An 11,079-nucleotide genomic window follows, 5' to 3' on the forward strand; every position below is an offset into this window, starting at 1 on the left:
CATTTCACATATATTATCATTGTTGGAAATAGAGGATTCTCTATTCTCTAGGCAAAGAGAAAGATTATTGAAAATCCTTAGGGGTTCAGGTCTGACAGGCTGTATTGCGTGTGTTCACTTCCACTGGCACTAGGGAAAAATGAAAGAGCCTTCTTTTGTGATTGCCAACTTTTGTACAATAGGAACATGTGAAACCCAAATACCACTTAATGGGAATGGTTTTAATATGTATTTATTTGAAAGTGATGCTTCCTCCCCACATACTGTGTGCAGAGAAGCCACCAAGGATGACAGTAGCTTGGAGAAGTAATAACTAAGGTTTTGTAGAGTAACACATTTATAACCCAGTGGAAAGCAGTGATTCTGGTAAGTGTTGATCAAATGAAATCCACCTGATTTTGTAATGAAGCGCTGTGCCGTGGTGTATAAGGGCAATGTTTAGGTCCTCTGCCCAAAGCTCTGTGTTGGAAAATGAAAAGCTGAAAAATCGTGGTTTACTGTATTTGAACCAAATATTTGGAACAGACTTTGCTTAATATTTGTTTGCTTGTATTTCCTGTCGATAGCCTTTGTGGTTGTTGCTGTGGCTAAATTGACAAGAATAGGTTGGAGGTTTAACATTAACATCCTGGAGCCAAACTCAAGAGCCAAATCCTTGCACTGGGGCCAGATCATCAATACCTTGACAGTTCATCTAAGTTCTTAAAACTGTGCGTTTAAGACTTTCCTGCAGTTCTTACTGGGCTATTCTGGTGCTTCACTGACCTTGAAAGGCTTTTGCAATTAGGGAACCTCAGTCCCTTTTTTCCCCTGCTTATTAAAATACACACAGTGTTTATAGAGGAAGAGAAGGAAGACTTGTAAAAATAAACTGAGGTAGACAGAATATTTCAAACAAATAGTAATTTTGGTCTAAATATTCTGTTTCCCACAACGAAGCTACAGCATCAGAGTCACCTGCAGATAGAGTTACAGATAGATTGAATGCAGATCTGTGAGGAGATGAAAAGCATCTGGTAGCACTGTGATGTTGTCATGAGATGAAGGCTTCACTGTAGCTAAGTTTATACTCATGTTGTACCAATTAGCAATTCCAGTGTTAATATTGCGCAGTTTGAAGCTTACGTTTTGAGCAGGTAAAAATGTAACTTCTTGTCTGACTTTTTTCTTGTTGTGTTTGGTAGCTCTCCTCTTGAATTTGGGCTAGAAACAGGAAAACAAACCCTCTCAACAGGCTTGAAAACCAGTTGTTACTCACTTCTAATGCACCTTACAGGGTTAACGTCAGGCTGCTTACCAACAGTCGTGATAATCACGAAATGCCTTACGTAAAACAAGGAATGGATTTCCACAATGCGAACAATTAACTCTGTGCTTGGAGAACATACTTTTGAGAAGACATCTGATAATACTCGGTATCCCTGGGTTTAACTTTGTCAACGAAGAGACTTTCTTCAGTTGTTGATCTGAGCCCTGCTGATTTCAGCTCTTTGCCTTCCCTGATTCCTGTTTCTCCTTTTCTTCCTCTTAAGGTCTTCTGTTTTCTTCCGAAAGAAAACTGACAAAATACAACCTTACCTTCCCCTTTTTTTCATGCCTTTTACCTGCTTTCCCCCAAATTCTGTTTCATACCTTATCATAGACACAGAAACTATACGTTGGTTTATGTCATTGAACCCTGGGTTTACCCAGTCACATCAGCCTGTCTTCCAAGCTGCTTCACACCCCACTGCTTCATTTTTCTTCTTAATGTCTCGCTTCCTTTTCTATTAGGATTTTCCAGTTCATAACTGAAAAGCAGAGTATTCTTTAAAGTACGTTCAGACCAGCATGCAGCTGAATGGCTTGGAGTATTTTGCATGTGAAATGGAAAACAAAGGATGGTTTAGATTCTTTCTTCAGTGACTTTGGTTGCTTTATTTTAATGCCATTAAACTTTTGTCACCACAGCATTTGGTAGGAAGGAGGTTCCCAAGTTTATTGCACGCCAAGGATTAAACATGCTTTTGCTTGTTTCGAACCTGCCACCTGTCTGAAAACAAAAGGCAAAATGTTTTGGTTTAGAAATGGTTGCAGCAACATTTTGAAGTTCACCCTTCTCTTCAGATTTCCATCAAGACTGCATCTACCAGTTCTTTCTGTGCAGCAGCTCTAAGGTACAGTGGCTGAGTTGCATTTCCGTCCGCTTACAGGTATGAAGCATCCTCTAGGTCTTTTCATCCCACCATTCAGCTGGTCACATTGTTTTCTCTGGCCTTAACATGTGTACTGTTGTCCTTGTCCGTCCACTCAGGATTCTGCTGGAAAGGAATGCTATTCCTAGCCTATCCTTATGCAACTTTGTAGTATCACACTTGTTTCATTTTTCAGTTGTTTCCCCCCTACTCTGTTAAACCACACAGAAACCACTTCTCTTCCTTTCGAGGTACACTTGAGGATTCATCCCCGCTCAGTCATCACTCATTTACTGTTTACTGTTTCTAGCATTTTAAAAGTCATTCTTATACCCACTGTGACCAGTGTAACTCTGTCACAAACCTATTTAGACCGAGTCCCAATTCGAACATCAGTAAACTGTATAAGTAAGTCACCATCAGGAAAGAGTGCTGTCATCACCTTCTCTTGGTACAGTTATCAAAGCTCTTTGAGGTTTTTGGGTGGGGAGAGCATTACCCAGCTGCTCACTTTGTGTTACATCTTTTTTGTGGACTTGCAGCATGGTCACAGTCAAATTTGAGACCTAAGGGAATTTTGTTGAGCTGGTTCTTGAGTAGTAAGAATACATTGACTACCAACGGTGTTTATTAATGAGGAACTGCCTTGCTGCTGAGCCTTCTGTCCAGCCTCTTGGAAATACTCTATTGAGAAGAACTAGTTAGAAGGTCAGTGTGAAGGATATTATTGTAGGTTCGTAACTTCTTCTTGTAGGTATCGTTCTTCTGTACTTTGAGATTCTGTAACACAGCTGAGATTTATGTGTCAGATGAAGTTACTTGCTTTTAAAGTTAACTTGCCTCTTGACGAGGATTTGTGCCCACGTCAGCTGTTGCTGGAAATGATGGAGACACTTGGAATCTGGAAGAATCCGCTTCACAAACCCATCGTGACTCCTTGGAAGAGTGCTCCCAGATTCCCAAACGATTCAAGCCGTATTTGAAAACTCTGTGGATCCAAATTACCCCTTTTCCGAGAGGGATGTACACCCTAAAGGGATGTACTGGTCATTCAAAAGTCTTTTCTCAGCCATTAAGCAAACTGCTGTGCCATTGGCGAGGTTCTGTCCAGTTCCTTGTTTTCAGAAGTACAACTCTACGTGCCAGTGCGTGAAAGCAAGAAGTGAAAGTAGGAACAAGGAGGGGATGACTAGCGTGGCAGCATAAAGGTACAGTTTTCTTTTAAGGCAAATAATGAGGGGTTAAAATGAGCATCAGAAGCCCCCGTCACAGACGGGATGTGGTGAGAATGCATGAGAAAAGCTTCTAAGGTGGAAATTAAAGCATCACTTGCCGAGCTTCAGGATGGCATCCTTCCTTTCCCACCCAAGACAAAGGGTCTATTGCAGTTCCGTATCTCTGGATCCGTTCAATTCCTTGTGAGCTAATTTATTCTAGACAGTGCATTTTTCTCCGTGCATGCGTTCTGTTGTTTTGCTACTTGTAAATTCTCAGTCTTGAGAATAACCTTTACAAGAGAGGAATAAGAATTGCCTGAATTTTATTATCTTCAAAGTTCCACTAGTGTTTTCCAGTCTGGGAAAGTAAAAGACTCCAGCGTTTAATGTTCTCCAGGATGCTGACAAATTATGTTACAGGTCCTATCACAGCAATTGAAGTAAACAGGGACCACAAAGGCTGCTCTTCATCTTCTGCTTGTATTTCTCCTGAATTATGAAGCAAAAGGAACACAAATTCTGTTGTGTTTTTTTTTTTAATTCCAAACTGCTTTAGTCTTTGTTAGCTTCCACGTGTGCAAACGGAGTGTATATTTAGGGTGTACATTCCTTATTGGGTGATTGAATGAGACTTCTGTTACTGCTTTCCTAGTTTTCTGTGCATAGTTCTAAAAATCGACTTCCCAGTAACGTCGTTCCGCAAAATACATGCAACTTTGTGTCTGTTTCCTAGGGCTGTGACTCTCAAATGAGCATGTCAGAAGTGTCCTGCAGCGAAAGTACCTCCTCTTGTCAGTCTCTGGTACATGGCTCAGCTCCAGAAATCCTCCTTGGCCTCCTTTATAACGCTACAACTGGAAGATTATCAGCAGAAGTGATAAAAGGCAGCCACTTCAAAAACTTGGCAGCGAACAGACCACCCAGTGAGTGAAAATCTTTATGCATCCTAATGCTTCTGGACTGGTGGGGCTCTCGGTAGCAAGGACTTCAATCCTATCACTTAGTCGTACCCGATCAAAATGAAATAGAGCAATCATCAACTAATCTATTTCATGTTTGATATTTCCAGTCAGTCGGGAAATAGCAAAAATCTCAGCTTCAAAACATTACTTGTAAGTTGACAAGACTGTTTAAATTTTTCATGATGACTGACTAATAAATTACCTTTATCGGAATGATTAATTCCTAAATTACTAATGCCTCGCATCACAGGCCAAGAATAAAAAGTTAGTGTTTAAAGAGAAAGTACATGCCAGCTAATGTTAATATAAACATTGTGAGCAGTTATTGCTTTTCCTAGAGGAGTTGATACTGCAGACTGTAACTGCTTTTATGCCTCTGTGGAAGTGGTGGCTCTCTATGTAGCTTGGGAATGTCAGTGAAGGCAACAGAGAACCAAAGTGAGACCTTTGGCGTGTTGTGCAGGAGGAATATTCACCATCAGAAAGGACTTGAACTGTGTGTTCAAGCATTTGTTCAAAAATACATTTGTCTGAAATATCTGTGAACTCTAAATTGGAGGCAGATGGGATGTCACGCACAGAGTGTTTTTAATGTCTAATTCTTTGATATGGCTTGAGAAAGTTCAGTAATGAACTCGTATCGCATTTATTTTGTACTGGTTTTTACGTGATGAGGCTGATGGACATAAGGTGTAGCCAGACGTACCTGCCTGTTCCTCTTGATTTAGGCTGGGGGAGGGCTCAGGTTTTAGCCCTTCTGTTTCTTAATCCCCAGATTTGTATGGTACTAGCAGATTATCTGGCATTACTAGATTATGTAGCAGGCTGCCAACGCTTTATAAGTGGTTTGCACATCTCACTTTGTCTTGAGAGTTCAGGAAGTAAGCCAAACAACTTGAGACTGGTGCTTTCCTCTTTCTTTCTTGACCCATGTTTTCTTCTATTCGGTAATTACATTTGGCTCAGCCTTACGCTGCTTTGCTTTCTCTATACTTTTCCGGCTGATGGAGCCAGACTTTGTTAACGTGGCCAGAGAAGGAAAGTGAAAGAATCGCTAGTGCTTTATATGGTTAGGTAGCTGTCCCAGAGTCACCTGTTTGGAGACAAAGCATAGAAATAGTTGGGGAGAGCCAAGAAGGCACAAGGAGACTGGGGTGAGGGAAGGAAGGAATGAATAGGAAAGAAAACCTGGAGAGAAGGGACAATGTGTTCCCTTAGAGAAGAAATAGTAAGTGGCTTATGCTTGTCTTTGTAGAATCTCTACAGATAGGCAAGTTCTTACTATTTAGAGTAGGCAAGTATTTGGTCGGGACTTGTTCTGAAGAGAGATACGTGTCTTTGTTTCTCGGTGTGGCAGTCAGTATTTTGCCTGAGAAAAAGATGCTTCTTAGTATTCTTCCAGACGTTGTTGAAGCAGGGTGCGAGCTTTTGCACATCAAATGGATGTGTGTGTATGCATGCACACGCAGATTAAATCCATAAATACATGGATTCAAACAAGTGAGATCTTTACATTTTAAATAGAGGCCCAGAGTTGATTTTCAGATGTGAGCATCCCTCAGCTATTTTTAGAGATTAGATCAGAATCGTTCTTGTGCCCAAGTCTGTCACTACTCAAGAACTGAAGTATTGCAATCGAATATATGAAACTATAAAAGTTAAGGCAAAACCAGCTTAGTTTTCAGTTCAATGATTTTTCCTTTCATTGCTTTTTATATATGAAGTAAAATACTGTGTGCAGTTTTTCTTAATATGCTGGAGTTTGCATGAAAAAGCATAAGGTTTGGTAAAAGCTACAGTGAATTTTTTTACCCAGTCTTCTATTGCCTAGTCATTTGCATGATTCTTTCTATGTCGAGTGTGCTGTAGAATCCAGTAGCTATCAGTGCTAAGGTAATCCATTATGGAAGAAGTGTAATTTTTGTTAAAGATTACACCAGAACTGCACAAAAAGTTTCATTTCATTAAATTTTACCCAACAATCCTTTTGTTCGATCCTTTTTCTGCTCTATGCTACTAGGGGTTTGTGTTCTTCCACTCCAGTGAATAGTGTTTCCTCTTAAACTTTAACCTTTGATCCTCTCTCACCCAACTATTGACATCTGGTCATTATTTCTTTTCCTGCTTTCCACCCCCCGTTGTCAGACGGACTGTTCTGTTGTCTAAAACACTTGATAGGTGGACAGGTTTATATAATCCGAGGTGAGTTCTTGTAGAAGCTAATTGAATGTTGTCTTTTTCATGCAAAAGAAAACTTGCCAGCAGTAAAGCTATGCGCAGCTGCCTACCATATCGGTTTATAAAAGTATGTGTTTATTATTTGTGGCACTCTGTAACGCACCAGTTGCATTTATCTCTGATTATGGATGTTGGGATTTCAGTGTACCTGCAAGGTGAAAATATTCCTTGTGTTTCTTTTTACAGAAGTCTTCCATCAAATCTACATAAAATCACTCCAGTCTTCCAATACTGTTATTCATTAACGTGAACATGACAGATACAAAGAATGAAACACCAGGTTGTTTTATACAGCTCTATATTTCTTAAAATGAGTTAACTTCATGGAATACGCATCCTTCTGCTGGAGCATGGTTTGGTGCCATTCTAGTCAAATGAAAGTAGAGCTTTAAAAATAAGGGTTTCCACCCAAATACTAACAACCAATGTGTGCTAACCCCACCTGCGTCGGCTTCTTAAATGTACCTCCTAAGAGCAGCGTACAAATGACGCAAAACCTTATTTCTCTTTAAAGGTGTATTAAATGTATTCCTTCATGAAGGTACAAATTAGCAGGGTTGTTTGTATTGTGTAAAGTTCCACCTTTAAATGCACTTTGCTACATTTAGGTCTTTAAAATATCTCAAATTGAAAAGCCCAAAGTGAGAGCCACATCCATGCAGAGATTACTCTTAAGCATTTCATTCTGGCTGGTTTACCAACATTATTTCTTTAATCTTCATTTCTTGCCTTCGTTCCATTTTCTTTATTCCTATTCTCTGGAAGTTCAGTGGTATGCTTCACGGTGTTGTGGCTAGTTGGAGCTTGCTAAGTGTTAATGCAATGTAAGTTTGTTTAGTACAAACAAGAGGGGTTGATGGGAAGAGGATTATGAGGTATACCTTTAACTTAACCCATTTACGCAGTTCTGAAGCTAATTAATTTGTTAGTGTGTTTGTAATATTTTGCTTACTCGTTGTCTTTCCATGTGTCTAAACTAAGCTGTGTTCAGTCAACCTGGTATACACCATATCCTTGTGTCTTGTAAACCTCTCGCTCTGAAAAACTTTGGTTCCGAGATATCTGACACTCCAAAATATGATTTCTTTTGTAGACACGTATGTTAAGTTAACGCTGCTGAACTCGATGGGGCAAGAGATGTCCAAATGCAAAACGTCAATCCGCCGAGGGCAGCCAAATCCAGTGTACAAAGAGACCTTCGTTTTCCAAGTGGCGCTGTTTCAGCTTTCCGATGTGACGCTCATACTGTCTGTATATAATAAGCGCAGCATGAAACGAAAAGAGATGATAGGGTGGATTTCCTTAGGTCTCAACAGCTCAGGAGAAGATGAACTCAATCACTGGACTGAAATGAAAGAATCTAAAGGACAGCAAGTATGTAGATGGCATACTCTGCTAGAATCGTAACGGATGGTACAAAGTGCAGTCGTGGTTCGACGAGATTTGGGTCTCCGGCAGACGATCATCCCTGGTAACAATCAACAGACGCGTTGTGGAAGTCAGAAATGAAAACTGAGGTCAACATTCCATCATAAAGAATGCACAACATGCAAACTGGGCGGATTTAATAGATAATCTTCACTTAGAGTCCTACGTACGCTTCCTCGGTGACAGAGAAGCCTGGCTGTACACAGATCCGTTAGTGGTCCCTCTCCCATCTACCTGATGCTGTATTTGTTTGGGTTTGTTTTGTGGTTTTGGATTCAGAAACATTTTATGTAAGGTTCTCCAAATCAGTGTAAGCTCCTCCTTGTGTAATTTTTGTATTGCTCTAACACTGTAGCTTCTGACCTGCCTGTGTTCAGATTAAAGGTCAATAATTTGCACTTTGAGAAAAACTGAATGATCTGTACAGCAAGATTAAAACCCACCGGTGGAGAACACTTGGTAATGCAGCAGATAATTCGATGCTGTTGGTTTACCCCGAGTTTCTTTCCAGGAGCTGAGTACAAATAAGTTCTCATTTTTCGATATGCGGTTGGCTTGAAAAATCTTAGCATTTGGGTGACAGGTGAACTTTGGCATCAAGCTAATGTTTCTTCAATCTGTGACAGGAACGAGCTCTATATATGGCATAAATTGGGTTTTCCCCTTTTGCCTGTACTTCTGCCTAATCCAAAGAGACCAGATCATTAGTTTGGTCCCTTCCAAATCTCCTTAGACAGGTTGTACTGTAAAACTATGTAACTTTCTGTTGAAAGCACTTCCTGTATTCGTGTATTCCAATGTAGGAAGCTCATAGAGCGCGACTTTACTAAAATATTTTTCCATAGAATGAATTGATACAGGTTTCTTTAAGATGCCAGCCGTCGGAAGGTAGGTTGAAAGACGTGAAGGAAGTAGCAGCGGATGAGCTACTCTGACTGAATGCAAAGTGCTGTGGCTTTGATTGAAATAGGTCTCCGTTTGAATCTCTTCTGAGCTGTTTTAGGGAATGCCATATGCTTTGTGTTGGAAGTAGAGAGCAGACGAGGAGTTTTTACCTTTCTTCTTGGAGAAGAGAACCCTCAGTAAGTTATTTTTCCAGAGATTTGCCAGCAGTTGAATGAATGTTCACACTCAAAGTTAGAAGTTTGCTTTGCTTATGTTCAGGTTGGGAAACACAGCTTTCTAATGACGCGACTGAGAAGCCACAGTATCCCAAGCAAGTTTGCCATCAGATAAACCCTTATGGCTTCCAGTGAAACTGGGGGAATACCAGTGCTTCTGAGATTCCTATTTGTCCCAGATACGTTCGTGGGAATCACGCTAATTTACTGGCTGCTGAATTTAATTCATGTTATATTCACTGTGGATTATTGAGAAAACATTTTCTTAAAGAGCTTCCCAACTCAAAATACTCTTTTTCTGTGTAATTCTAAGTTTCATTTAATTGCTGCTGTATGGAAAGCAAGAGATTTCTTTTCTTATAAATGATGGTGACGTCTTACTAATATGGGATCTCAGTGACTGGTGTAGGACTTGGTGGTTAGAAGGGTGAAATTTTGGACTTTGTTGAGAGAATTAGTGATAACCTAGAGCGTTCTCATTAGGACAAGTATTTTTCTCTTGATTTTCTATATAATACTTGTGAGCAATCCTGGCTTGAGGATATACAGACAGTCAAGTACAGTGAAATCGAGAGTGTGAGTATTCAACAATAAAGACATACCACATGGGTTTCACATTCTCACACTGACTAACAATATCACAAAGTCCTTTTTGATAGACACTCTAATTCCACTTCATGGTTTATTTGGCCCCTTTGGAGGGGTTTCTTTGCAGAGCCAGGCTTTCAGGTTTTATTGATTTAGAGATTGACAACTTCACTACAGGCCTTTCTGGGTTTTTCCGCCCTGGTATTGCGCTGCTGCTTCATTTACAGAAGCTCTGTTTACTAACTACAGGTAATGCAAAAACTGTCTTGAACCAGGAATGGTCTTGCGGTAATACAGTGCAGGTTATCTCTTTCAGTCCTTTTTGTTGCTCAGTTTGTGAAACGTAATGTGGAGTGTAGAGTTTAACAAAAAATCAACGTTGATTTTATACGCGTAAAGAAAATGCTTGGATTTTCCCAATCCTTCCAGCTTTCCGTATGATAGAAACACTGACATCGATGCTGCTCAATAGCGATTTTTTTAATGGGTGTGGAAGTGGTTTTACTCGTTCTGTTTGTGGATATTTGGATACTCTTTCCTGAAGCCCAAAGTTGTCTCCTGATGTTTGCACAGGTTTTGCTTTATGAAATAACGTGCAGCATTTAAGAACTGAACAAATTCACTCCAGTGGAGAATATGCTTACCCCCACCACTGAGTAAGTGAAGAAGTCAGTTTGGAAGGGGCAGCAAATAACCTCTTGCAGAACCAAACTGAACTAAACTGTGTCATGACTTGGCTTTCTGTTTGTTTGTAGGTTGCGCCGCTTCAATTTTACATCCAAGCATTCAGATTTCTAAGACACTAAAATCTTAATTTAGACACAGCAGGGATTTATATGAATATGTTGGTCACATTCGGACAGAGGAATCTCTCTAGATGGTGTGCCTTCTCCCATGGTATGCAGGTCCAGTCTGTGCTTCACGGAAGGAGGTTTGGCTTACTTGGGTTTATAGTGTACAAGGGCTGGGGACTGCCTGTATAAAGAGTGAAAATGAATACTCACTTTTGAGGCAGTGGAATATGGATTTGCCATGCAAACCCAGTCACGCCAATAACTGGATTCGCCCTGGGATTTGTATGAATTAGGTAGAGTATCAATAGCTGTCATGTTGGTTTTCGTCCTGGATGCCTTTCTTATGATTTGATTTATTTCAGACTTGTTTTTCTTGCTGCTTTATGCAAACCTATACTTTTGTATTTGAAATCTGCCTTTTAGATACTGGTTTTCTGAAACCCTGCCTAAGTGCTCATAGCTTTTGTGCCTTCAGTTAGGTCTTAAGCATGGAACAGAATTTCTGGAGAACAAAGCATCAGAAAGGAATTGGAGGCATTTGTGTTTTCCTCAGAGTT

At 40.2% G+C, this 11,079-nt stretch overlaps 1 protein-coding gene across 7 annotated transcripts in view; it reads left to right on the forward strand.

The window, feature by feature from the left end:
• The window catches only part of SYT14 (synaptotagmin 14), a 75,938-nt gene extending 67,076 nt beyond the window's left edge, over window positions 1-8,862 (forward strand). For 5 of the 7 annotated variants that reach the window (XM_061478802.1, XM_061478801.1, XM_061478805.1 and 2 more), the window contains 3 exons: window positions 4,125-4,314; window positions 6,499-6,555; window positions 7,685-8,862. In XM_061478802.1, coding sequence (XP_061334786.1) covers window positions 4,125-4,314; window positions 6,499-6,555; window positions 7,685-7,998 — 561 coding nt within the window. In that variant the 3' untranslated portion in view covers window positions 7,999-8,862. The remainder of the gene's footprint in view (window positions 1-4,124; window positions 4,315-6,498; window positions 6,556-7,684) is intronic. The other 2 variants (XM_061478803.1, XM_061478798.1) reach the window with 1 other exon arrangement.
• The last annotated feature ends 2,217 nt before the right edge of the window (window positions 8,863-11,079 follow it).

Source organism: Pezoporus flaviventris, unplaced genomic scaffold (genome assembly GCF_033815535.1).
Source record: "Pezoporus flaviventris isolate CSIRO_AGI_PZ_B2104156 unplaced genomic scaffold, CSIRO_AGI_Pfla_v1 ptg000132l, whole genome shotgun sequence".
NCBI classification, from domain to species: Eukaryota; Metazoa; Chordata; class Aves; order Psittaciformes; family Psittacidae; genus Pezoporus; species Pezoporus flaviventris.